The sequence below is a fragment of the Caretta caretta genome, chromosome 7, assembly GCF_965140235.1.
Source record: "Caretta caretta isolate rCarCar2 chromosome 7, rCarCar1.hap1, whole genome shotgun sequence".
Taxonomy (NCBI): Eukaryota; Metazoa; Chordata; order Testudines; family Cheloniidae; genus Caretta; species Caretta caretta.
The window spans coordinates 120,015,258-120,043,051 of NC_134212.1; the positions used below are offsets into that span (position 1 = coordinate 120,015,258).

General features: G+C 44.0%; 1 protein-coding gene across 1 annotated transcript in view; it reads right to left on the reverse strand.

Moving 5' to 3' along the window:
* Positions 1–27,794, reverse strand: part of SORCS3 (sortilin related VPS10 domain containing receptor 3) — a 500,711-nt gene that overhangs the window by 328,017 nt on the left and 144,900 nt on the right. Inside the window, exon 2 of the mRNA XM_048857132.2 lies at positions 13,556–13,623. Within this exon, the coding sequence (XP_048713089.2) occupies positions 13,556–13,623 (68 nt within the window). The remainder of the gene's footprint in view (positions 1–13,555; positions 13,624–27,794) is intronic.

Below are 27,794 nucleotides of genomic sequence, written 5' to 3' on the forward strand. Positions count from 1 at the left end.
TAGGGAGCCCAGGCTGGTATGCCAGAGGGCTCAGCGGTACCCCAGGTCCAGGATGCACCCCGGGGAACCCGTCACACATACCCTTACTATATTGAGATTCTCATGCAGAACTTGCTTGCAGCCCAGACCCACCTGTCTTCAGAGACTAACAGATACGAAAAAAGCAGAGTGAATAGGAGCGGAAAGCTTTTAATTAACAGCTTAACTAAAATGCCATTACAATACGCAGTTTTGTTTTTATTAATTCGCTCGGATTCAGCAGGAATTCCACCAAGGAATAGAAATGAGCAGATGCAAAGGGAAGCACATTAATAAATCATGAGTGTCATTAAAATTTGTAAACTAATATCTTCTGGGAAGTCTTGGCAATTAGTCTCGAAGCTTTCTTGGCAAACAAAATATTAATAAATCCAAAAGGCCCATGTTTTATAAAACCACCATCCTGTGGAAAGGTCACTGATAGAACAATTAGGCGACAAAACAAATGGACCAGCCGGCAGCTTGACTTGTGGAAGACAAAGGAGTTTCCTGGAACGGGATGGCTGAGGTAGCCTAACAGAGGAAGGAGGCCAGTGTTGGAATGCAGGTCTGTGTGCCAGCACTTTACAACATGCAGATGGGAATGATGTAATTAGCATGTCCACTGGGTCACCTTTTCTTGAGTGATAAAACAACTGCTGAGTTTGCACTGTGTCATTGTGCCCCTCCATCCAGCTGTGACACAACATTAGCCTTACTGCTTGCTGAAAGAAGAAAGCTCCAGAGAGGATAGGTATGAGCCTGCCTGTTCCCTTATAGAATGTCATAGGGAGAGAACCAATAGAACTCCATAGAAGTCTATCTAAATCCTAGAGAACACAACAGAAAATGTGATGATTAATTATTATTATTATTATTATTAGTGTTTCAGTATCATCTAGAGACCCCAACACAGTATTGGTACTGTATGCACAAATAGTCTGAGTGGGTCCCTGCCCCAAAAAGTATGCCAACTAAATAGGCAAGACAGATGAATGGTGGGAGGGAAACAGAGGCATGCAGGAAGAAACCGACTTTCCCAAGTGATGGCAGTGGCAGAGCTGCGAATAGAATCCAGGTTTCCTGGCTCCTAGTTGAATGAATGATCTATCCACTAGCCCATGCTACCTTTCTATAGATATTTTTAAACCATCCTTGAGAATTTTACAGTAGCGGTAGAATTCCCTATTACATTCAATAGGATGGGTCCAAAAACCCATAGAAAGGTTTTCTATTAAACTTGGTCACACTTTATATTAAGGTTACATTTATGCACAGTATACAAAGGGTTAATAAATGATTCATAGCTGTTATAAGCATGTGACAGACAGGACTGGTATATGTTATGGATAGTTATAAGCAACCTATTGACCTGTTGGACTCTATAATAATCGATTCACCATTTAGTAAAACATTGATTCATCACTTATTAACCCTTTATAAACAGAACCTTAATATAACGCATGATTTACATATGATAGTCAACACTATGGAAAAATCCTAATGAGGAAACAGCAAAAGAGCTAAATATGTCCAGCATGGCTAGAAGATGGGGAGACAAAGCGGGGGTGCAAGTACATCCTTCAAAGCTTCCCAGGATGATAACACCAAGGAGGGAGAGGAAATATTCGGCATGACACATAATAGGGGGGTATGTTGTGAGTAGAAATAATAGTACAAAATGGAGAAAAGAAATATTGAGGCTGAATGCCAGGAGAGTGGGATGTGCTATGTAGCCTGTGGCATAGTCTGTCCAGAAAAGTGGTAGAAGTTCCATCTCTTAGGACTCAAACTAGACTGGCAAAAGCATGAAAAATCGTCTTGTGCAGAACCATCCTGTCCTGACAAAGAGATGGATTGGGTGGTGTCAAAGTTCCTTCCCCACTCTGAACTCTAGGGTACAGATGTGGGGACCTGCATGAAAACCTCCTAAGTTTACTTTTACCAGCTTAGGTTAAAACTTCCCCAATGTACAAACTATTTTACCTTTTGCCCTTGTACTTTATCGCTGCCACCACCAAACGTCTAACGGGTATATAACTGGGAAAGAGCCCATTTGGAAATGTCTTTCCCCCCCAAAATCCTCCCAAACCTTACACCCCCTTTCCTGGGGAAGGTTTGATAAAAATCCTCACCAATTTGTGTAGGTGAACACAGAGCCAAACCTTTGGATCTTAAGAACAATGAAAAAGCATTCAGATTCTTAAAAGAAGAATTTTAATAGAAGAAAATGTAAAAGAATCACCTCTGTAAAATCAGGATGGTAAATACCTTACAGGGTAATCCGATTCAAAACATAGAGAATCCCTCTAGGCAAAACCTTAAGTTACAAAAAGACACAAAAACAGGAATCTACATTCCATTCAGCACAGCTTATTTTCTCAGGCATTTAAAGAAAACAGAATCTAACGCATATCTAGCTAGATTACTTACTAAGTTCTAAGACTCCATTCACCTGTTCTGTCCCCGGCAAAAGCATCACACAGACCGAGAGAGCCTTTGTTTCTCCCCCTCTCCAGCTTTTGAAAGTATCTTGTCTCCTCATTGGTCATTTTGGTCAGGTGCCAGTAAGGTTACCCTAGCTTCTTAACCCTTTACAGGTGAAAGGGTTTTTCCTCTGGCCAGGAGGGATTTTAAAGGTGTTTACCCTTCCCTTTATATTTATGACAGGTGGTCTAATAGATCTTTGCTTTGGCATATGTTTGTGGACTCATAAGATATAGCACTAGACTTCTTGGGTCAATAGCTAACTGAAAGCTCGTTCTCCCAGCCAAAGATAACCTGATGGTAGCCAGTCAGATGAGGAATGAGAGATCTCAGAAGCTGAGAGTCAAATTACTTTACAAGTATGCAATCTTTACCCAGATGTGAGGGGTTAGCACTACAGTGCAGGAAGGTGATGGGGGCTTTGAAGGGAGACAGCAGTGATCATCCTTGCACGAACTGTCACAGTCCTCCAAATGCCCATCCTCTTGGTTAGAGCTTTCACCCAGCTAGTCTGTTCCCTAGTGTAATACTCAGCACTCTTCTCTCCAATCTTTGCTGGTGCAGCTGTCCCCTTCCGCTCCACCTTCTTGATGAGGAACCAAATTTCTGATGCATACTGTAACAAATCCATGGTCAAATAAACACAGATGCTAATGGTCATCACCTAAACTGCCCGCATGTAGCATGGGGAATAGAACTTGACCCTTTGTCCCCAAACCAGGTTTTGAACGACTAGAACTAAAAGAGGACCCCAACTGGCTAGTAGCAGTATTAGAACACTTTGCTGAACTGGCTGCCAGAAGGCGACTCATAGCCTTTAAGGCCAGAAGGGACTGTCATGATCATCTAGTCTGACCTCCTGCACATCGCAGGCCATGGACCCTCACTCTTGTACTAGGCACCTAATCTCTGGCTGAGTTACTGAAGTCCGCAAATCTTGATTTTAAAGACTGCAAGTTACAGTGAATCCACCATTTACTCTAATTCAAACCAGCAAGTGACCCATGCCCCAGGCTGCAGAGGAAGGCAAAAAAAACCTCTCTGCCAATCTGACCTGGGGGAAAATTATTTCTGATCCCAAATATGGTGACGAGTTAGACCCTGAGCATGTGGGTGAAACCCACCAGCCAGACACCATGGAAAGAATTCTCTGAAGTCACTCAAACCTCTCCATCTAGTTTTCCATCTCCGGCTGTTGGAGATATTTGCTAACAGAGCCATGGATGGGCCATATGCCATTGTACGAAATTTCATCATACCATCCCCTTCATAAACTAATCAAGTTCTGTCTTAAAACAAGTTAGGTTTTTTGCCCCCACTACTCCCTTTGGGGTGCTGTTCACAACTTCGTTTCTCTGATTGTTAGAAACCTTCATCTAATTTCAAGCCTAGATGTATCGATGGCTAACATTGGCCCTTAACTTAAATCTCTCTTCTCCCTCCCTGGTATTTATCCCACTGAAGTATTTATAGAGAGAAACCATATGTCCCCTCATCCATTGTTCTGTTAAGGAGCTTGGCTTGTTTAGCCTAAGTCTCCTCTTGTGCGGTAGGCTCTCCATGCTGATCATCCTAGTTGCCCTTTTCTGCATCTGTTCCAGTCTGAGTTCATCGTTCTTAAACAAGGATGAAGCCACATTATTTGATGTGTGAATATAATCCTCTGGAAAACGATGTGTATTGGAAAGTGGCAACGTAATATACGTTATGAGTTTGATAATAAAAAAGTATATAACATTACATCCCCTGGCATTATTATAATCTTGTCATGACTTCAGTCCACAAGTTTCATTTCAATACAGCAAATTAAAGCAAAACTGCAATATTGTAGTCAGAAATATGTAAGCATTATGTGCTATACTTCATAGCCCAAAAGAGGGAGGGAGAGAGATTGAGATCTATCTTTTTCTGCGTTTTATATTAAGGCCCAATTCTGCCATCGTTGCATGAGCTAAGTAGCACCTTACTGCCACAAGGACAGCTGGCCCTTTAAGGGAGCTGAGGGCTCAGCCTCACCTGGGTCAAGTTTAATCTACCTCCCAGATAATAGGGATGAAAATCCAGGGATTAGGTGGCAATCACGTGATCAGCCTCCTGATCCTTGGACTCTTATTCCCAACATACCAGCTCGCCTTATGACACCTTGCAAGCAGTCCTACTGAAATCACGCTGTGTATTTAGTATATTTATTAATGATCTGGAAAAGGGTGTGAGCAGTGAGGTGGCAACATTTGCAGAAGAAACAAAATTACTCTTATTCTGAAAGGACCTAATGACTGCCATTCGGGGGAGGCCTCTATGAACCAAAGACAACCGCAGACCTTGCTAAAACCAATGAATGTGCCGTGCATTCTCTTTTAGACTCAGTGGAAGGAACAGTTAAGCCCCTTTCTGTGGTAAAAAGGGATACAAACAATGGAAGAACTGCCCAAGACACTTGGCAGGTCAGAGCTAAGCCATGAGGGCTGAATGTTTCCTGTTTATTGGTTTTATAGCCCATAGGCTTCTCTATACTATGGAGACTATACTGGTATAGTTACATTGCCATAGCTACGCTGGGATAACCTGGTGGTGTAGACACGGCCTACACCTACAGTCTTCCATCAACACTGCGGCATCCACACAGGGGCGTTGGGTCAGCATACTATGTTGGGCATGGATGTGGGTTTTTCACTCCCATCACCACATAGTTATGAGGACCCTACCTTTAAATTAGCCTTTGTGCATTATGGGACAGAAAGCCTGTAGAACCAGTTATGAGCATGACCTTGAGAATAAGCAGACAGACAGGGCTTCTTGGGCACAAAGCTCACCAGAGTGGTAGACACTCTAAGTCCAAATCAGACTGCGAAGAGTTCCAAAGGGATCTCACAAAACTGGGTCACTGGGCCAAAAAAAAAAAAAAGGCAGATGAGATTCAATGTTGATAAGTACAAACTAATGCACATTAGAAAACATAATCCCTACTACCCATACAAAACGATGGGGTCTAAATTAGCTGTTACCGTTCAAGAAAGAGATAGTATATAGTTCTCTGAAAACACCTGCTCAATGTGCAGCAGAAGTCAAACATGCTAAACAGAATGTTAAGAACCATTAGGAAAGGGATAGATAATAAGACAGAAAACATCATAACGCCACTGTAAAAATCCATGGTACGCCCACACCTTGAATACTGTGCACAGTTCTGATCACCCCATATCAAAAAAAGATACATTAGAACTGGGAAAAGTACAGAGAAGGGCAACCAAAATTATTAGGGGGTATGGAACAGCTTCCATATGAGGAGGGATTAAGACGACTGGGACGTTCAGCTTGGAAAACAAATGACTGAAGGGGATCGAGCTCTATAAAATCACCAATGATGTGGAGATAGTGACCAAGGAACTGTTATTTACCCTTTCATGGACCACAAAAACCAGGGGTCACCCAATGTAATTAATGGGCACAGGTTTAAAACAAAAGGAAGTGCTTCTTCACCCAATGCACAGTCACCCCATGGAACCCGTTGCCAGGCCAAAAGTATAACTGGGTTCAAAAAAAGAATGAAATACGTTCATGTAGGATAGGTCCATCAATGGCTATTAGTCAAGATGGTCAGGGATGCATCTCCATGCTCTGGGTGTTCCTAAACCTCTGACTGCATGAAACTGGAAGAGGGTGACAGGGGAAATCACTGCATAAAGTGCCCTGTTCTGCTCACTCCCTCTGAAGCATCTGGCATCAGTCACTGTCGGAAGACAGGATAGTGGGCTAGATGGACCATTGGTCTGACCCAGTTCGGCCATTCTAATGTAGACGTGAGGATTTCTCAGAGAGGAAGCTGCTGTTTGTTTCTAACATGTTCATGAAAACAGAATTTGATGGCTTCTTTTTGGAAACAAACAAGGTTATACCAAAGAATATACCCAACTTGTATCATTAATTTCTCCTTGTAATGGAAATAACCCTACAAAGCCCCAAATACAAGCTAACTACATGGGTCAAAGGGACAACATTATTTATATTAATCATGACCAAAGAAGGATGTGAAGAACTCCGGGAGGACCTAAACAAGCTAAGTAACAGGCAACATGACAGCAGATGAAATTCAGTTTTGACATATGCAAAATCACGCTTATTGGAAGGAAGAATCTGAGCTACTCCCTCTGGCTTAATAAAGCTGGTGTGTTGTGGTCACTGCTTATCATGCTGATCATATAGATCTCAGTGCTACCTTGTGATTCCCAGGTCAGTTCTCTGTTCTTGTATCACACGGATGTCTCTTGTCTTATATTTGGATTGTAAACTTTTTGGGTCAAGAACAGTCTTTTTCTCTACCACTGTACAAAGAACTCCTAGGTTCTAAAGTAACAATTCAGAACAGAGACATGGCTGACATCACAGCAAACTCAATAGACATCTCTGTTCAATCTGTAGCCTTAGACCGAAAAAATGGGAGGCTGTTTAAAGAATGGGATAGAAAATACTGAAATTATCATCATGGCCCTGGTACACCCTCATCTGGAATGTTATGTTCACCTCTAGTCACCCTATCTCAAAAATAATCTAGCAGAAATAGAACAGGCCCATAAATGAGCAATGAATGTGGCTAGAAGATTAGAAGCTTCTATATAAAGAAGAACGGGAAAGACTGAGAGTGTTTAGTTGAGAGAGGAGACAAATAAAAAAGGGGACATGATAGAGTTATAGAATATAACTAATGGAATCGGGTGCTCCTGTTTACCCAATCTCTCAATACAAGAACAAGGGCATATGCAATGAAACTGAAAGGCAACAGACTTAAAACTGATGAAAGGATTTCTTTTTTCCATAATACATAGTTAACCTGTGGAACTCCATGCCATAAGATATATCTGAGGCCAAGATTAACAAAAAAAGAGAGACATTCTTGTAGATAATTTAAATTCCCACCTTTGTACTAGACAGAGGGGGAAAAAACTAGAAGTGAAAACTAGAAGTGAAGCGCTATGAACCACCAGGCTTAAAGATATAAATCAACCACTGGTCAGATTCTCCCTACCCTCAACAGAAAAAGTACAAATTTCCAAAGAGAAACAGAAAAGCAAAATGTTTTGATTCTGAAAAGTTGCTGCAATGCTCCCTGGGTGTTTTAGTTCATGCACCTCATGCTTCCATACTCCTCTGTGGGCCAGGCTCCCTGATTGGACTCCATCTCCCATCATCACTGTTTCCCCTTCTAGTAAGGGGAGGTGGTGCATTCTGACAGTGGCATGGCCACAGTGTATCATGGGCGCTGAAGTCTGACTAGCAGCCTCGCCCGTAGGGGAGAATGGGAGCGTGAGGTTCTACAGCAGCTGTCATAAATATAAAGGGAAGGCTAACCACCTTTAAATCCCTCCTGGCCAGAGGAAAAACCCTTTCAGTTGTAAAGGGTTAAGAAGCTAAAGATAACCTCGCTGGCACCTGACCAAAATGACGACAAGATACTTTCAAAGCTCGGGGAGGGGGGAAACAAAGGGTCCTCTCTGTCTGTGTGATGCGTTTGCTGGGACCAGAGCAGGAATGCAGGTCAGAACTCCTGTAAAAAGTCAGTAAGCAATCTAGTTAGATATGCGTTAGATTCTGTTTGGTTTAAATGGCTGTTGAAATAAGTTGTGCTGAATGGAATGTATATTCCTGTTTTTGTGTCTTTTTGTAACTTAAGGTTTTGCCTAGAGGGATTCTCTATGTTTTGAATCTGATTACCCTGTAAGGTGTTTCCCTTCCTGATTTTACAGAGGTGATTCTTTTACTTTTTCTTTAATTAAAATTCTACTTTTAAGAACCTGATTGCTTTTCATTGTTCTTAAGATCCAAGGGTTTGGGTCTGTGTTCACCTATGCAAATTGGTGAGGATTTTTATCAAGCCTTCCCCAGGAAAGGGGGTGGAGGGCTTGGGGGGATTTTTGGGGGGAAAGACATTTCCAAGCGGGCTCTTTCCCTGTTCTTTGTGTAACACTTTGGTGGTGGCAGCTTTTAAGCTAAGCTGGTAAGAATAAGCTTAGGGGGTCTTTCATGCAGGTCCCCACATCTGTACCCTAGAGTTCAGAGTGGGGAAGGAACCCTGACAGCAGCATTTCAGAGTAAATTGTTGATTAAGTTTTTTGAGTTTTTTTATGAAAAAAAAATCCATGGAAAGCAAAAACTTTCCATGAGGAAAGGAGTGAGGACGCGCTCGGGAGAGGGCTGGGAAAAGGCGGGGCGGGGTTGGAGTGGGGGCAGGAAGAGGCAGGGCGGGGGTGGGGCCTGGGAGTCGAGCACCCCCCAGCACTTTGGAAAGTCGGCACCTGTGCTTGAAATGCTGCTGTCGCGTTTCAGTGTGGACACTACCTTTGCCAATGGGAGGGGTTCTCAACGTAAGCTAGCCACCTCTCCAAGAGGCAGTGGCTATGTCAAAGGAAGAATTCTTCCATCGACCTAGCCTATCTACACGGGGACTTAGCTGGCTTAACTGTGTTGCTCAGGGGATGGATTTTTCACACCCTTGAGCAACACCGCTGGGTCGATCTAATTTTCTAGTGTAGACCAATCCTGAGAGGGTTAGGTCCAGGGTGGTGTTTTCTTGCACTTTCCTCTGAAGTAATTGGTACTGGCCAGAGAACCAGATGTTGGAGTAGGGGACCCCTAGACCAATCTGTTATAGCAAGGCCAAGAGTCCAGTGTTTTTCACAAATACAATATAACACAACATAAAACCAGAAACAACATATAAAACAAAATTTTAAAAAACCCTCACCCTGCAGCAGCAGCTCCTCTGGCTTCTGTCCCGCAGGGCTAGGCCTGGCTCCCCGCTCTGGGTGGTGCAGCCTAGCATATAGGGGCACAGTGTCGTTCAGGTTTGGCCATCCCTCCGTCGTGAAGTGGGGGAGTAGGAGTGACCAGGCCAAATCTGAGTTCGTGGCATTGCAACCTAGCACACAGGGTCACAGTACCACTCACTCAAATTTGGCCTCGCACCCCTACGTCATCATGATGAGGAAGCAGCCAGGCCAAAGCTCAGTGGTGCTGCAACCCCATGCGCTTGATCACAACACCCAGAGCAGAGGCCTGGGCCCAGCCTTGCGGGACAGGATCAGCCACTGCAGGGCGAATGAGGGGCAGGCTCGCTCTGCATCACACCTCCCCCAGCACAGTCCTCCCAGGACCTGACCCGACCCCTTTCAACTCCCTTCTGCATTGCTAAAATCGCTAAGATGGATAAAACTTTAAAAAAAAAAAAAGCCACACCACCATATTCCCAAAATAATATGAAAAATGACATAAGAAAATAAAAACATTCACAGGTCTTCAGCAATGCCTCTATGCCTTCATTTGAATGCTGAGTAGCATTTCCTCTGACTTAACCGACATCAGACAGTTAGCAGAGCAGCATCCAATATAGCTGTTAATTCTTTTTTTTTTTTCTTTTTAATTACACTCAGGACATTTTCCTATTGATTTACTTGTCTTTGTATTTAGATGCAGGGTTCAGAATAGCTTTTCTATTGCCGTGCAGTTTTTCATTAAAAGCAGCCTCTCGTTTTAGTCTCCCAAGGACCACGAGGGAATTCAGTGGCAGTTTCTGATGCGTGAGGAATGAAGGATGAAGCCCAAATTTGGAGACAATACTGCATGGTTTCCTATTCCCACCTCCTCTGAAGCTTTAGTACATGGTTTACTGCTGTCTGCCATAAGAGTCCTTCTCTTCTGGAAACCGACCTGTTTGCTGACTATTCAGAGCCAGGATCAAGAAGTGCTATTGTTTAGGAGAGCAGAACTATTGTGTAGTTGCAAGAACATGCCTTAACCCCAGAAAACAGAAAAATCCAGGAGTCCCTGTACATACTTGTGATTATTTTAAACCACATAGGAGCTCAGATATCATGTTGTATGTGAGTATTTATCAGCTCATTCTTACCATTGAATATGCCATTATTAATAAAGATCATGCATTACTGTAACACCTTCCATTAGAGGAACTCAAAGCACTTTACAAGCCTTCATGAAACCTTTTTATTCTGCATTTTTCAGATGAGAAAACTGAGGCACAGGATCATCAGGCAAATCAACTGGTATTAGAACCCAGGAGTCTTGACTCCCAGTCCCCTGCTCTAATCACTAGAGTTCACTCCTGACCAGAACTTGGAACAGAACCCATGACTCCTAATCCCTTGATCTAGCCACAAGAACCCACTCCATGTCATTTTTTATCCACAAAAAGAAAAGGAGGACTTGTGGTACCTTAGAGACTAACAAATTTATTTGAGCATAAGCTTTCGTGAGCTACAGCTCACTTCATCAGATTCATTCAGTGGAAATGAATCCACTGAATGCATCCGATGAAGTGAGCTGTAGCTCAGGAAAGCTTATGCTCAAATAAATTTGTTAGTCTCTAAGGTGCCACAAGTATTCCTTTTCTTTTTCCATGTCATTATTTACCACTCTGTAATCTCTGCTGCAAACTAGATGGACTGTCCAGGACAATACTAAAATGGGTTTCACAAAGCTGTCTACGTTTTTAGCATATCTTCTTTATGAGCTATAAGACATTCTTGGAAACATTTAGTTTGAGCTGATGGCTAATCTCCACCTTCCTCTCTCTGAAAAAGAAAAAACTCCAAGAGGAATGTCACTATCACCTTTTTGCACAGCTCAAATGCGGCTGCAATTTCTTGGCATTAAGACAGGATTTGCTGGCTCGTTACATTATTTATGCAGAGCAGATTGCGTGGTAATTATGCTTAAAGTATAATTACTGTGTCATTTGTACTTGTTAGGTGCAAGGCAAAAGTTGTCAAGGCTTAAAGACCCTGAAAAGTACGAGGTAAGTGAAAACGGCTGTGTTCCTTCTTAGTTTCATGATTATTTATACATTTGCAGATTACCATGGTATAGTGCAATTAGGCTTTAGAGTTGCCAGGCAAGTCAAGAAGTTTCAAGAGCTATTATGAACAATTAACTCCTAATGCATTAACTGACTGCTGCATGGTTAGCCCCCATCCGGTAATGCTCCTGAAACTGTCTTGCAAAATGACAGGTTTCAGAGGAACAGCCGTGTTAGTCTGTATTCGCAAAAAGAAAAGGAGTACTTGTGGCACCTTAGAGACTAACCAATTTATTTGAGCATGAGCTTTCGTGAGCTACAGCTGTAGTGAAGTGAGCTGTAGCTCACGAAAGCTCATGCTCAAATAAATTGGTTAGTCTCTAAGGTGCCACAAGTACGCCTTTTCTTTTTGTCTTGCAGAAGTGACTTTCAAGTTAATAGGAGAACAAAGACATCAAAAAGTCTGGGTGGAAAGCAGGGCAACAGAGTGTCTGTGCAGAAGTGACACAGCCAGTAACAGAGTTTTACCACGGACTGACTGGCAGACTCACTAATAATTCTTGCTGCAAGTTAACAATAAACGCACTATAATAGGTATAACAGTGAAGTATAGTCCCAGCCCTGGAAAATTTATTTTGCCCTGTATGGTGCATACCATTGAAAAACCATTTCGCTCGGTTTAAGACTCTGCCTTTCTGCAGAACAGGCGGAAATACAAAGGTCAAGATCCCCAGCTGGTGTAAACTGTCTTGAATGGAGCTAAGCTAATTTACACGAGCTAAGGATATGGCCCACATATTTATATGCTGTCTGTAAACCTGTGTATATATGTTATTAACACACACTTATAATTGTGTGACACACATACACACCCACCCATTTGTACATGGCATATATATAAAACATCCATGTTGTAGTTCCATGAGCCGAAATATATTGTGTGCCTATTTAAATCCCCCTGTAATTTCGTAGCAGGACTGCAGCTCAGTCTCTGCAATTTGAATCTGTTGAGAGAATTCAAATGCTTGCATAAAACACGGTCATTAAATGGCCATAGAAGAAACAAAGTACAACCAAAAGCAGTAAACTCACTGTATATTGGCTAATCTATCCAAGTCAGTAATGGCACAACACATGGGAGGTGTGAACTGAGCCTGGAACTCCTGATTCTAATTTCGATTTGGATACTGATTCCCCTGTGAGACTTCAGACAGGCCTCTGCTCACCTCCACCTATGTGCCGAATTGTGATACCACCTGCCTGCCTTCCAGAGGGGCTCAAAGGTGGAGGAGAGGATTGGTTGGGATGGTAAGTTAGCTGTTTGTACTGTAAACATGCTTTGCAAATAAAAGTTCTCCACCTGTAACAAGAATTCCTGAGCCCAATCCTAATCAATGGAAGTTTTGCTGTAAGTATCCGTGGGTCCAGGATTTGGGCCACTATATGAGAAATACAGGACAGGATTGGATGCAAGGGGAAAGCTTGTTGGGTCAGGGACCACCTTTTAGTTTTGTGTCTGTACAGCGCCTAGCACAGTGAGGCCCCGATCCATGTCTAGGGCTCCTATGGTAAGACAAATAATAATACAACAGCTGTATGCAGAAGTTAGGTGGGCTTTTTCACTTAGCCAAGACCAGTCTCTTTGCCATCAAGTTTTTACTGGTCTGAATTGGTTTTCTTTTTTTTTTTTTTTAAATGTCATTCCCCGATGTACTCTCTCTAACAGACTTTTCTTCTGGCCATCTTTATTATTTGCATTACATCAGTGCCTAGAGTTCCTAGCTCATATCAGACCCCATTGTGCTAGGCACTGTACACAAGCAGAATAAGAGACAATCCCTGCCCTGAAGAGTTAGTGATCTAAATAACGTAAGGCAGCCAAAAAAAAAAAAAAAAAAAAGAGGATTATTGTCCCCATTTAACCGATGGGTAACTGAGGGTCAGCCAGGTGCGTGAAGGCCTACGGTGAATTTATGGCAGACGTAGGACCAACACCCAGATCTCTTAGGTCCCAGTCAGGTATCTTAATCAGAACACCACCTATCCATCCACCTCTTACTGGCGTACAATTAGTGAGCTCACAAACAAAGACTGTTTTCCCAGAGTAGCTCACAAGCTCGTTCTGATTCCCCCCACCTTTCCCTGATCATCCAATTCAGGTTCTCTTGGTCTCAGCAGCCCATTTGACATGAGGCCCAGCAAACCACTCCCTGCCATTCACTGTGATTTCCGCAAACCACTTACCTCCACAGCGAGCTTTCAGTAACGCTCCCCAAGTTGAAGTCGTAGAGCTTTGTTAGAATGAGAATCACCTGCAGGGGAGAAAGAAAAAGAAAAGAATCTTCCTTTAAGATTTTGTAACTATGTACTTAATGCATCTGAAATCACCCAAAGGAGAGCTTAGCATTTATCCATTAAATTTGGGTTATTATAGGATCAAGTAGGTAAAAAGAAAATCATTAGCTCAATGCATCCATGTAACTAGTAACATTTATTTTAATCCGCGGGATGTTTTGCATTTGAAATAAAACATGCCAACAAGAATTCCTTTAACATTGTTAGCTAGCTTCTCCACAGCTATAGTTATTCAAGGTCAGGGATGGAACGAGATGGGCCTTGTTATCCAAGTAGCCCGACCAGAAATCACACTCGACTACTCCTCTCTTTATTCCCCAAGGTGCTTGACAACGAAACTCCTCAAACACAATGAAGATCCATGGAGAAAGGATTCATGCGCAGGCCCTGAACCAGTCTGCACACCTTGCTAAGCGCCATTCTTTTTTATGAGACTTTCCCTAGGCATAAGAGTTCACACTCCCAACTAGGATCAGACTGCTGGACTGGGGTCAAAATCTGCCTTGCTCGCATACAAAGGGCTTCACAATCAATCATGGGCAAAACCTCAGCGTTTCAGGTAAGGAAACATTACCTGAACCATACATAAAAGAAACAAAGCCAAAGCTTTATCCCAACCCTTGGGAAAATGGGACGGCCATAATCCCGAGCAATTTCCAGGACTATTTACCTTTAGCAGAGATCAGAGTAACAGCCGTGTTAGTCTGTATTCGCAAAAAGAAAAGGAGTACTTGTGGCACCTTAGAGACTAACCAATTTATTTGAGCATGAGCTTTCGTGAGCTACAGCTCACTTCATCGGATGCATACCGTGGAAACTGCAGCAGACTTTATATACACACAGAGAATATGAAACAATACCTCCTCCCACCCCACTGTCCTGCTGGTAATAGCTTATCTAAAGTGATCATCAGGTTGGGCCATTTCCAGCACAAATCCAGGTTTTCTCACCCTCCACTCCCCCACACAAATTCACTCTCCTACTGGTGATAGCCCATCCAAAGTGACAACTCTTTACACAATGTGCATGATAATCAAGTTGGGCCATTTCCAGGTTCTCTCACCCCCTCACCCCCCTCCCAAAAACCACACACACAAACTCACTCTCCTGCTGGTAATAGCTCATCCAAACTGACCACTCTCCAAGTTCAAATCCAGACTCCAGCGAGAAACTGCTGAATTGGAATTCATTTGCAAATTGGATACTATTAATTTAGGCTTAAATAGAGACTGGGAGTGGCTAAGTCATTATGCAAGGTAGCCTATTTCCCCTTGTTTTTTCCTATCCTCAACCCCCCCCCCCCCCCCGATGTTCTGGTTTAACTTGGATTTAAACTTGGAGAGTGGTCAGTTTGGATGAGCTATTACCAGCAGGAGAGTGAGTTTGTGTGTGTGGTTTTTGGGAGGGGGGTGAGGGGGTGAGAGAACCTGGAAATGGCCCAACTTGATTATCATGCACATTGTGTAAAGAGTTGTCACTTTGGATGGGCTATCACCAGTAGGAGAGTGAATTTGTGTGGGGGGGTGGAGGGTGAGAAAACCTGGATTTGTGCTGGAAATGGCCCAACCTGATGATCACTTTAGATAAGCTATTACCAGCAGGACAGTGGGGTGGGAGGAGGTATTGTTTCATATTCTCTGTGTGTATATAAAGTCTGCTGCAGTTTCCACGGTATGCATCCGATGAAGTGAGCTGTAGCTCACGAAAGCTCATGCTCAAATAAATTGGTTAGTCTCTAAGGTGCCACAAGTACTCCTTTTCCTTTAGCAGAGATGTGTTCAAAGCACAAAATGCAGATTCAGATTTTGAACATGCCAAAATTCAAGCTAAGGTTTTGTTTCACCCCCTTTTATAGTCAGCACGTAGGGCCCATGAAAGTCAATGGGACTTACATAGAATCATAGGACTGGAAGGGACCTGAGAGGTCATCTAGTCCAGAGTCCTGCTCTCATGGCAGGACTAAGTATTATCAGACCATCCCTGACAGGTGTTTGTCTAACCTGCTTTTAAAAATCTCCAGCGATGGAGATTCCACAACCTCCCTAGGCAATTTATTCCAGAGACAGTTAGGAAGTTTTTACTAATGTCCAAGCTAAACCTCCCTTGCTGCAATTTAAGCCCCTTGCTTCTTGTCCTATCCTCAGAGGTTAAGAAGAACAATTCTTCTCCCTCCTCCTTGTAACAACCTTTTATGTACTTGAAAACTGTTATCATGTCCCCCCTCAGTCTTCTCTTCTGCAGACTAAACAAACCCAGTTTTTTCAATTTTCCCTCATAGGTCATGTTTTCTAGACCTTTAATCATTGTTGTTGCTCTTCTCTGGAAGAGAAGCATGCTTAAAGTTAAGCACATGCTTGAGTACTTGGCTGAATCAAGGCCTTGGTCAGCTGTGCTGGAAGGGAAGTTAAAAGGTGTAACGGGTTGCTGGTGAGCTCACACCCCTCAGCACACCTAGAGATATTATGCTAGCTGTACTCGCCCCCTCCCATAAGACCTCCACATAACATTACTCAGAGTGCCAATAACTATGCCTTCTCCCACTTCTTCTTTCCCCTGCACACGTAGCTCTACAGGTAGGACACTCCTGCCAACATCAGATTATGAAAGGTATCTAGGCATTGCTTGGCTCACCACGGCGACACTTAACTAATTTAAAAGGTAACACCATACACTCCAGGGAGAGATGGTAGCAATGTTGAAGGAAGAATTTTTCCACCAATCCAGAGGCTTCTACCCTGGGGCTTACGCTGGCTTAACTACGTCTCAGGAGTGTGATATTTTCACATCCCTAGGTGACGTAGCTATGCCGTCTTAAGTTTTAGGTGTAGACCAAGTCTTGGGCTCCTAAGTCTTGTAGGTGTTGAAATGCTGAACAGAGCCTAAATACCTTTACAAATCTAGGCTTTGCAGCCTAATACAGTGCTTACAATGTGATTCATCCAACTGACGTTAATGGGACCCAACAGGGGAAAGTCTACACTACAGAGCTACATCTCCCGCTTTGAGCAGGGGATTGGACTAGATGACCTCCTGAGATCCTTTCCAACCCTGATATTCTATGATTCTATTCTATGACACATCAGCGCAGCATCTGGTGAAGACACTCTGTGCCAACAGGAGAGCACTCTCCCGTCAGCATAATTACTCCACCTTAGTGAGAGGCGGAAGCTATGTCAGCAGAAGAGCGTCTCCCACCGATAAAGTGCCTGTTTGGACAGTGCAAAATTTGCATCACTCAGGGGTTTTCCACGCCCCAGAGCGACGTAACTTAGATTGACTGAAGTGACAGTGTAGACCTGCCCCATGCCCTTATTGGGGTTTTGGGTTTTTTTTCAATTTTGCAAAATTTTGAAATCTCACCCTTGTTTCTATGTTTTCCAGGGCTCAAAATAGGCCCTTTTAAAAAAAAAAATTGGCATTTTTTTAAAAAATGAAAATATTTAGACCATTTTTCAAAAACCTGGTTGGTGCACTACACTCCATGGCATTTGCAGGGCCAGGCCTTTAATTTGGCCTTTCCCTGCTTAACAGCCACCTGGGGCAATGAGTTAAAGGCTGAAGGTAGGGTGACCAGATGTCCCACTTTTATAGGGACAGTCCCGATATTTGGGGCTTTTTTTTTTTTAATATGGGCTCCTATTACCCCCCACCCCCGTCCCGATTTTTCACACTTGCTATCTGGTCATCCTAGCTGAAGGGAAAAGTGCAAATGTGTTAATCACTGTCACAAAACCCAGGTTGCAGTACCGTCTTATTGACAGCATATCAGAGGGAAGAGATCTATGGGAACTATAAAAGACCCTGGGGCACCTGCTTCTGCCTAGGTTAATAGATGGGATGTCTGTTTCAAGCATTCATTCATCTTTATACTGTGGTTACTGTTCTCTCTCTTGCTCTTGTTTGGCTCCATTATTTCCTCCAGGGTAGAACTTAAGTGCGGGAGGGGGGAAATATAAGTTAAGCAGCTTTTGGCAGGGAACGTGAAGGAACAGTTGCTGGACAGATTTGAGTCAGGGTAGGTCACTCTATAAATCAACGTGATGCAGGAGGGAAATAAGAAAAATACCTTCATGCTATAAATTAAAAGCTTCTACACAGCCTTCCGCACAAGATGAGGAACTATCAGCAAGAAATGGTGACCCAGTCACCTGGCTGCTGCACAAGTTTGCCTTTCCTGATTAACATCCCACAATCCATCACTACATGCTGGGTGATGGATGCAATGGGGCTGGATTCCCACTGTCTCAAGGATACCCTGGTTAGAGTGGCTTAGTTTTAGGATGCTTCCTATTGCCCCGCGGCAATGCTCTTGTCAGATCTGAGAAGCAACGCCACCAGTACCCTTCAAGGGTAGTGCTCTTAGTCACTCAGGAGGTGGCGCTCTTCCCTCTGACTCCTGAATCAATGCCCCACACAAATCTAGGGGGCGCTGTGGTACTGGAAGGGTAATCTTTCGCCTGAGACGTAAAGCCACTCGAAGGTTTGATTTTTCTTATACTGACATGGTGCTTGTTTTCCAGTTTAGGAACCCAATCCAGCTTCCATTGAAGTCAATGGGAGCTGGATCAGATCTTAGATGTATGAGATATATTGGGTTCCAGCATCCTGGACAGATTCCAACAGGGTAATTACATTCTGCCCATTTAATTTCCCCTGTAATTTCCAGTGGATGCTGTGTTCATATTCTCTCTGTAAGGCCTCGGTTCCTTACACAGCCCTTGCTGCGTTTCATGCTCATTGTCATTGTACCTTACAGCATGTAATTTATCATTAGCAAAACTTGCGAATACTAGGCCAATGCTGACTATGTACTAATGGGCCAAATCCAGCTCTGTCATCCTGGTTTAAATCTGGAGTAAAGCCATCAACTTTGGTGGAGCTCTTCTGGATTGACACCAGCATAACAAAGCAGAATCCAGGCCTACTACTGCCTTTAGTGTCTGGAAACCATGCTGAAAATGAGAGCAAAGCAGAAATGTAAGCAGCCCTTAGCAGATAAACCTCACAAAGGGTCCTAGAAAATAACAGGAGTTGCTTGAAGCATTAGTGATCTACAACAGAGTCCCTACAACGTATCACACATACAAATCACAAACACACACACACACACGCCCAATGCTGGAGGCATGCTCATACTACAACCACAAACGGAGTGGCTTCTGCCAGCACAAAACACAGCTCTCGCTTATGAAACAAGCCACTTCAGAGTCAATACGTGTAACATGTACAATAGGTTGGGGAGTTTAAAAACCAGGGAGGATTGCAGGGAGTCTTAATATCAAACCTTTGTGAATAAAGCTGTGAAAGTCCCTTTCTTCATGACATTGCCTTGTGATACTAAGGGAGCAAACGAAACTACCAAAGCAATGTCATACATACAGCCAAGACATACATCACAGACTGAAAGAAACAGCCAAGGTCCCAGTTTGTTTCAGACAGGCTTTTAAATGGCACGGTACTTAGCAGTTATCTTCAAGAAATTTCAGGGCCTGTTTACGATTTTGCACAGCCACCACCGTCCATCCCCTGTTGCCCATTCCCAGCTTCTGGCAAACAGAGGCTAGGGACACCATTCTTGTCCATCCTGGCTAATCACCATTGATGGACCTATCCTCCATGAACTTATCTAGTTCTTTTTTTGAACCCTTTTATAGACTTGGCCTTCACAACATCCTCTGGCAAGGAGTGCCACAGGTTGACTGTGCATTAATTTGAAAAAAATACTTCCTTTTGTTTGTGTTAAATGTGCTGCCTATTAATTTAATTTGGTGACCCCTAATTCTTGTGTTATGAGAAGGAGTAAATAATACTTCCTTATTTACTTTCTCCACACCAGTCATGATTTTATAGACCTCTATCATGTCCCCCCTCAGTCATCTCTTTTCCAAGCTAAAAAGTTAGTGTTTGGCAATAAGGCATTTCCAACCCTGCTTTGGGAGGAATTCCATGTACTACCCCAACACTATGCTCAACAGTACCCAACAACCTGAGAAGCAGAAGGCAAGAGAGAGAGTTTCCACCGGGGTCTCCCAGAGAGTGCTGTGACCAAAGGATGTTTGGTGCCCTATGCAAGATACAGTTGGCACACTTAATCCATTCGCTACCGGGTAAGTGTTGGAGCTGAGCAAAAATGGGAACTTCCATCCTGCGCAAAATTTTGATATTGAAATTATATATATTTTTTGATGAAATGTTGAAATATCAAAATTTTTCACCAAACACAATTCTCCAAGTAATATTGAGTTGGAAATGGAGAGACATTTCATTCTGGCATTTTCAATCAAAATGAAAAATTTCTATATGCCTGAATTGAAAGGTTTAATTTCTGTTTATTGAACTGGGTGTTGGCGTTCATTTACTTGATGCCCCCATTCTCCCCTGGGGGCTGGGCTCTGTGGCCAAAGTAATTTCCCATGATGCCCCCTAGTCATGTGACTTCCATGAGGCACCAGGCAGCTCAGTCAGAGGGGACACCACATTGCATCATAGGAGATTGTAGTCCAGGCAGGGAGCCCAGCCCATAGGACAGAACAGGGACACGAGACAGCCAAACTACAACTCCCATGAGGCAATGCAATCTCATGTGAAAACGCAGTTTAACGTTGAATTAACTCAAAATTAAGTTATCTGAAGTGAAATCGTTCATTTCGGTTTTCCTAATGGAAAATTTGAAAAAAACTCAGCAAAATCATTTTTTTTTCCAGAAACTGCATTATCTGTTGAAAAATCATTTTGAAGAAAAAAATCCCAACTGGCTCTAGCAAGCAGCCACACCACAAAAAACTCCTACCACTATAGTTAATTATCTGTAGTGCAGTAGCATCTAGGGGCCTCAATCATGGACCAGGACCCTGTTGTCCAAACACAGAACCAAAACGACAGTTCCTGATCCAAAGAGTTTCCATTCTAAGGGCATGTCTACCCTACAGCTGCTATTGCGCCACAGCAAAGATGCTTCCTGCCTCGATGGAAGGGGTTTTTCCATCAGTGCAGTTCATTTACCTCTCCGAGAGGTGAAAGCTTGGTCAACGGAAGAATTCTTCCATCAGCCTAGCTGCATCTACAGTAGGGATTATGTCGACCTAACTACAGAGCTCAGGTCACAATATTTTTCACAGCCCTGGGAGACATAGCTAAGTCAACCTAACTTTTAAGTGTAGACCAGGCCTAAGTATCAGCCTCTGCTTTTGTCCACTAGAGGTGGCTCCTCCAGGTCAGGGTGAAAGCATGGGGACAGCAGGGACAGCATGAGGAAGCTTGCACTGCTGCATACATGGCAAGCATAATGTACTTCTCCTCAAGACAGAGGCTTTCAGTCTCCAAGACCGGTCGATCTGGTAGCTTTTACTTTGAGCAAAAAGAAAAAGAACACACAGAGAAAGAACCTGCAAATGGACCAAGATCTGCCACAGCCGCCTCAGTTTTGGTCCATATGGAAAACACCAAGCACAGGGGAATTCCTGTTGTATGGAAGAAATATTAGGAATCCTTGAAAACATAAATTACAGAAGGGCTCACGAGCCCCTGAGCACCTTCAGGGGCGTAAGAACCTTTCCTGGCCACACAATTTTACTATGAAGGAAAATAACTTTAGTTCATTAAATCTTTCCCCAGATCTTGCCACCTCTAAATTGGTGAAGTGCTTTGCATATACCCCCACATAGAAGTATGGCTCTTTACAGTGTAAATGCATTTGATTCCTTCAGCGGCTTGATAAAGAACTTCCAAACAACTGAGAAGTGTCAAGTCAAAGGCAGTTACTCTCATGTATCAAGGAGACATCCTCATTAGAGAGAGATGTGTGATCACTTTAGGTAGAGAAGCTGAGAAGCCAGCCTTGAACCGCAGCATGCAATTCATCCCTATCCTCAGCAATCGGCTTTATCAGCAGAGAGATTAACATAGCTCATCAGTAGCCCTGTCCACATATTTGCAGAGTGTAATTAATAAGGAGCAAAGGAAGGCGTGTTGTGCAGGCAGCGTCTTGTTGTAAAAAAGAGAGAGAAGGGATAGCTTTAGCTATGAAAAATGAGAGCTCTCCCTCTCACACTCTTAAACGCTGGAGTGCATTTTTTCATTTCCAAGCTAAATACTCATTTTCCATCACATTTGTAACCTTTTCCCTCAATGCTAGCTGAGGAAAGCTTGTCCACTATTGGAATTTGCATTTCCTGGACTCTGATGAAAGCAGCTGCACTGATGGGGCTGATGAAAACATGGGCCAATGGGCAGTGCTCCCCATGGACCTTCTGCAATTGAGGGGAGACCAGCACCAGTGTTTCTGAGAGCCAACAAAAAAGGGCAGATGCAGTTCCTGGCTGTTTGATTGCTTGCACTATAGTCTTAAAGAAAAAAAAAAGTCAAGCCAATTTATCCACTGGACTTCAATGTAGTTTCATCGGGAATTAATTTGGTCATTAAGCCAGTCTCTACCACCAACAGGAAACTGCACAGTATACGGTCCACAGCCTGATCTAGCAAGACACAAACATCTGCTTAACTTTAGTCCTATTAATGTCAATTACTTCCATGGGACTCCTCACACACTCAAAGTTAAGGTTGTGCAAAAGAGTTTTGCTAAATCAGGGCCCCAGCATGGAGAAAAGCACTCAGAGTCCAATCCCACACCACACAAATCTCATCTGTTGTTGGGTCACTTAACAGACTCCAAATTAAGGGCTGCAGAGCTTTGAAATGAATTTGATCTCATTTTATGGGTTTGCATCAAGATCAAGGGAAATTCATGTTTTTTTTGAGGGGGGTGGGCAGGGTTATGCAAAAACAGCTGAAATGGGGAGGCTCCCGCTGAGATTTGATTTGTGATTTTTTTTCTTCCTTCCTCAAAAATAATGTTCACACAACCCCTTCTAGACAGGACCATGACGTTCCTCCTAGCCCCACACATATCCCCAGTCATATACACCTGCCATATGCAATGACACTGCACTCGCTTATCCCAGCTGCTTGGGTGTAGTGGTTAACATCTTAACAATACAGTTTCCTCCTGGGAAGAGAGGACAGAGGTGCTAAATATTATGATGGTACCTTCCACCTGAGGAATTCAAAGCACTTTGCACAACATTAATTGGGGCACAGCCCATACCACCACTGTAAGAAAGACAAGAAATAGCCTTGTTTCACTGATGAGGAAAACTGAGGTGGAGAAAGATTAAGTTATAATTTGCTCAGAGTAACTGACACAGCAAGTCTGGGCACAACAGGCAAGAGAAACGGAATCTCTCAGAACACCAGCCCAATGCTCTCACCATAAACCAACCCTCCCTCACTGGCTTTGGTGAGCCTACTCGCAGAAGCTGGTGTCTGAGAACTCTATTGGTTGAGGGGTTTCATTTCGCAAGAACAAAAGGCACTGATAACACCTGAGGAGCCAGTTCCTTTCCTGGTGTAAATCACCCTGGCTCCAGTTGACCAAACCAATCTACAGCCGCAGAGGATCTGCTCCTATAAAAATATGTAAGAAAATAAAATCAGAATATGGCTTCAGGCAGGGCTGGCAAAAGAAACCCCTGAAAATGAAAGAAACGAGTCCAGAGATCAGACACAAAAGCCAAATATGTTCAAGAGCCCTTGCGATCACCAAATTGCTGAGACTGTCAAATGTGTCCTCAAAACAAAAATGAATAAAAGAACTGAAGAAAAATGCCCTCTTTTAATCCTCTTTGGCCTGGGCTGCTTTTCATTTTTTGGTTGGAAAACAAGTACTTGGGGCTGGATCCAACGCCCACTGAAGCCAATGGGAGTCTTTTCACTGTCAATGGAGACTTCTGGGTGGAACATATAGCTTGAAATTCCCGTTTCTGAAATGCAGAACAAACGAGCAAAATTTGCTGTTGTAAACAGAGAGAGAGAGAGCATGTTTTTTTAAACTTCTCCTGAAAAGCGCCAACTCTGTGGAGTGCAGTCCCCATCTGCATCCACAGGACAGGTACATTAATGATCTGGAGGATGGCATGGACTGCACCCTCAGCAAGTTTGCAGATGACACTAAACTGGGAGGCGTGGTAGATACACTGAAGGGTAGGGACAGGATACAGAGGGACCTAGGCAAATTTGAGGATTGGGCCAAAAGAAATCGGATGAGGTTCAACAAGGACAAGTGCAGAGGCCTGCACTTAGGATGGAAGAATCCCATGCACTGCTACAGACTAGGGACCGAATGGCTAGACAGCAGTTCTGCAGAAAAGGACCTAGGGGTTTGGGTGGACGAGAAGCTGGATATGAGTCAACAGTGTGCCCTTGTTGCCAAGAAGGCCAATGGCCTTTTGGGCTGTATAAGTAGGGGCATTGCCAGCAGATCGAGGGACGTGATCGTTCCCATCTATTCAACATTGGTGAGGCCTCATCTGGAGTACTGTGTCCAGTTTTGGGCCCCACCCTACAAGAAGGATGTGGAAAAATTGGAAAGCATCCAACAAAAATGATTAGGGGACTGGAACACATGACTTAGGAGGAGAGGCTGAGGGAACTGGGATTGTTTAGTCTGCGGAAGAGAAGAATGAGGGGGGATTTGATAGCTGCTTTCAACTACCTGAAAGGGGGTTCCAAAGAGGATGGATCTAGACTGTTCTCAGTGGTAGCAGATGACAGAACGAGGAGTAATGGTCTCAAGTTGCAGTGGGGGAGGTTTAGGTTGGATATTAGGAAAAACTTTTTCACTAGGAGGGTGGTGAAGCACTGGAATGGGTTACCTAGGGAGATGGTGGAATCTCCTTCCTTTGAGGTTTTTAAGGTCAGGCTTGACAAAGCCCTGGCTGGGATGATTTAACTGGGGACTGGTCCTGCTTTGAGCAGGGGGTTGGACTAGATGATCTTCTGAGGTTTTCTATGGTTTTCACACATCTATTCGCACCTCTAGGGCATTAGAGGGCGTTTGTCAGGCCTATCCATCCAGGCCCTGTAAGCAGACAACAAAGGTGTTCACTAGTGCAACTGTGATATGGACCAGTCTCAACTTCAAAAAGAAAAGGAGTACTTGTGGCACCGTAGAGACTAACAAATTTATTTGAGCATAAGCTTCCGTGAGCTACAGCTCATTTCATCAGATTGCATTCAGTGGACTATTCACTGACCTATTCGCTTTTGTCCTATAGGCTAAACACTCCAATAGTCATAAGTGCAGTCACTTTTGACCAGGGCTGGTGACCCAGGTGTGAAATGCTCTGTTGCCTGTCATTCTGTATGCTCTTTGGGACTGTCATTTATTAGGTGTTTGTACAATGCCTAGCACAAGTGGGCCATGACCTGGTTGTGGTCTTTAGGCTCTAATGCAATATAAATGTTAAATAATAATGAAACCATTACTCACGCCTTGAGGACCTGACAATAGTCCTTATGGCTGGATGTCATAGGCCCTGAGACATTCACCACAGTATGGGGAGAGAAGTCAGATTCTCCTGCTTCGGAAGCACAGGGCCCTTAGGTTACTCTGTTAGCAGTACAGAGTCATTCACACAGTGTTAACCGCTGTGATTCTCCCTAGCCCAGACTAGTGGTGCACAATAACTGATTCAATACGGCATGAGCACAGTGAGATAGCTGGGTTTGTTGCCTCCTTAGCAAGAGGTCTCTGGCTTTCCTGTTTACTCCAGTTCCAATACCATGCCTAGTTCTGTGGAAGCTTCTGCAACCATTTGGGGGTCTTTTTCTGCTACTAATATCTTGATGCCAAAGAGCATAAACCCTTTCAATTTCTTCTACACAGAAGGGTACTGTGAGAAAGCTCCTCCACATCATTTGGCCTGCTGATGCACCAACAGGGGTTTGTGATTACAAAGGTCAGACAGGGCCAGGCCTGGTCAGTGATGACTGGCAAATAGGCCAAAAGTCAAAGGTTGAGGTCTTAATAGTCAGACCCTATAATGGCGTTCCCCGCTAGTATCCCTCCTCGTGCCTAGATCTGGGAAAGAAGCTCTTGTGACATTGGGTGACCCTTCTGCTCTCTGCTTGATCTGTGACAGTCTCTCTTCTGGCCAAACTGCCACCAGGTCCCCATTTAGTCCACCCCTGCCAGGGGTACAAAGTCCAAAATTGTCCAAATGCCTTCTCCTTACAATGTTCAGCCCCAGCTCAGGGCTCTGTGCCCCTATACAAGTGGCTGTCAGGCTACACCAGGTTCTGGCCCAGGGACCCTATAAGCAGCAGTTCAGGTCTGCTTAGTTCCCATCCCTGTTTGGCTGGGCTCCTTCCTACCAGCCTCTCTCTTCCCTTGCTTGTTTCTGGGTTTGCCACAGGAGCCTGCTCTACTCCCCATGGCTACTTCACCCCCTCCAAGCCTCTTGCTAGCCTCCTTCCTCTAGGGCAGCATCTGAGGGCTTATCTCCCCCGGACTTCCTCATTCTCCCTCACGACTTCCTACATCCCTGGGAGTGGCTGCAGCCTCCTTCCCCTTCAGCCCGCTTTCAGCTTTCAACTTCCTGGCTTTATAGTGCTATCCCAGCCCTTCCGCAGCGAACCCTGGCCCTTCTGCTCCCAGGTGGCACCAGGTAATCTAATTGGACTGTCAGGCCCTCATTCACCCTATCAGGGTGCACACCCCACCACAGACCCCCCCACCCCCATCCAATTCTGAATATCACCCTCAGCTGCCCCCTTATTACTCTGGGCTCCCCTTGCCCATCTGACCTGGAGCTCCCTTCCACTTAACCAGAGCACCCCACTCTGTACAGGAGCATCCACCTCTTAGTGTTTTTGTGAATGGCCAGCTGCCCTCTTCACCTCGCGGTGGGCTTACCTGGCCCCCTCCTTCAGCGAGCAGTCCGCTAGCCCTCTCTCCCAGTCATTATTCATCAGGGACTGGTATCGTCACCCAGTTCTTCCCCAATGCACCGCTAAGTGTCCGCAGAGAGCAAAACAGCCTGTCCTCCACCAATTCTGCAGCAGCAGGACTGGGAAACCCTCCTCCACCCGCCCTTAATGCTGCAAGGCAGAAGCAACCCAGAATATATTTGGCTATTGGAGTATGGCCCAAAAGCCAAAACATTAAAGGGTCAGTACAACAGAGCTGGTAGGAGGGTCACCCAAGTCTGCTGCTGAGGTAGGATATTTGCTCCTGCATGATGTCAGGATGCACCATGCTATCTTTGGGGCAGGATATTGGGGCGGGGGGGGGAGAAAAAAAGAGGCCCTTATTCTTTCTAGTCATTAAAGGGTCCATAGCATTATTTGTAAGAAGATTATTAATTAATACTGGTATCCTGATCAAATTGCAGAAGCATATCCTGCCTACCGCCCTGTAGCTTCAATCGCTGCTATTGCCCACCATTAACTAGCTGTTGCGTTAACACCCCAGAGGCTGGGCTGGATCCCTGAGCATAGCTGGTAGCTTGGTTTGTAAAGGATTTTGGCATCCCTCTAGATGAAAAGCACTCCATAAAAGCTAAATATTATTCTAATTGTTGGGCATGAGTCAGGGTAAGCTCGTCTTTGGGGAAGGCATGGTGTATTAATCAGTCTTTTAAAGCTACCAGCAAAACATGGGGCATAGTTGGGCAGGATCCCAAACCAATATAAACAAAACACACGGGGGGGGGGGGGAAGGGGGAGGGAACACAACAGCTCACAAGTAGCACAAATCACAGAAGTCAGAGATGGAAAAGACCTACTAGGTTATCTAAGCCATTTCTCTGACAAGGCATGATTTTCACCCATAGTATCTTTGCTGCTGCTTCTAGATGGCCCGGCTGTGAGCAAACAAGCATTCCCACAAGAAAAGACATCTAGATGGCTTAAAATAACAGAAGCCCGTGCTCTATCTTTGTGTAACTCAGTTAAACATAAATACAATCTCTACTGGCTGGTGGAGATGTGATTTAAGGGTCCTCTGTCACGCATAAAAGGAGGCAATGGCAAAGAACTCATAATTTATTTTTATTGATTCAGCAGCCCACACTGGATCATCTGTCCCCTCTGCTAAGATATCATGGCCAAAGTCTTGGGCACCTTAATTTTTTTTTTTTACTTCTTTTTCTTCTTCCCAAAGCTGTGATATGTATCTCACTCCCTAAGTTCAAGCAGGAAACCTGACAGGAAAAAAAAGGGGCCCTTATTCCAATTATCTTTCAATACCCTCTGTGAGCAGGCAGAGCTTGTGCTCCACTTTAACTCTGTG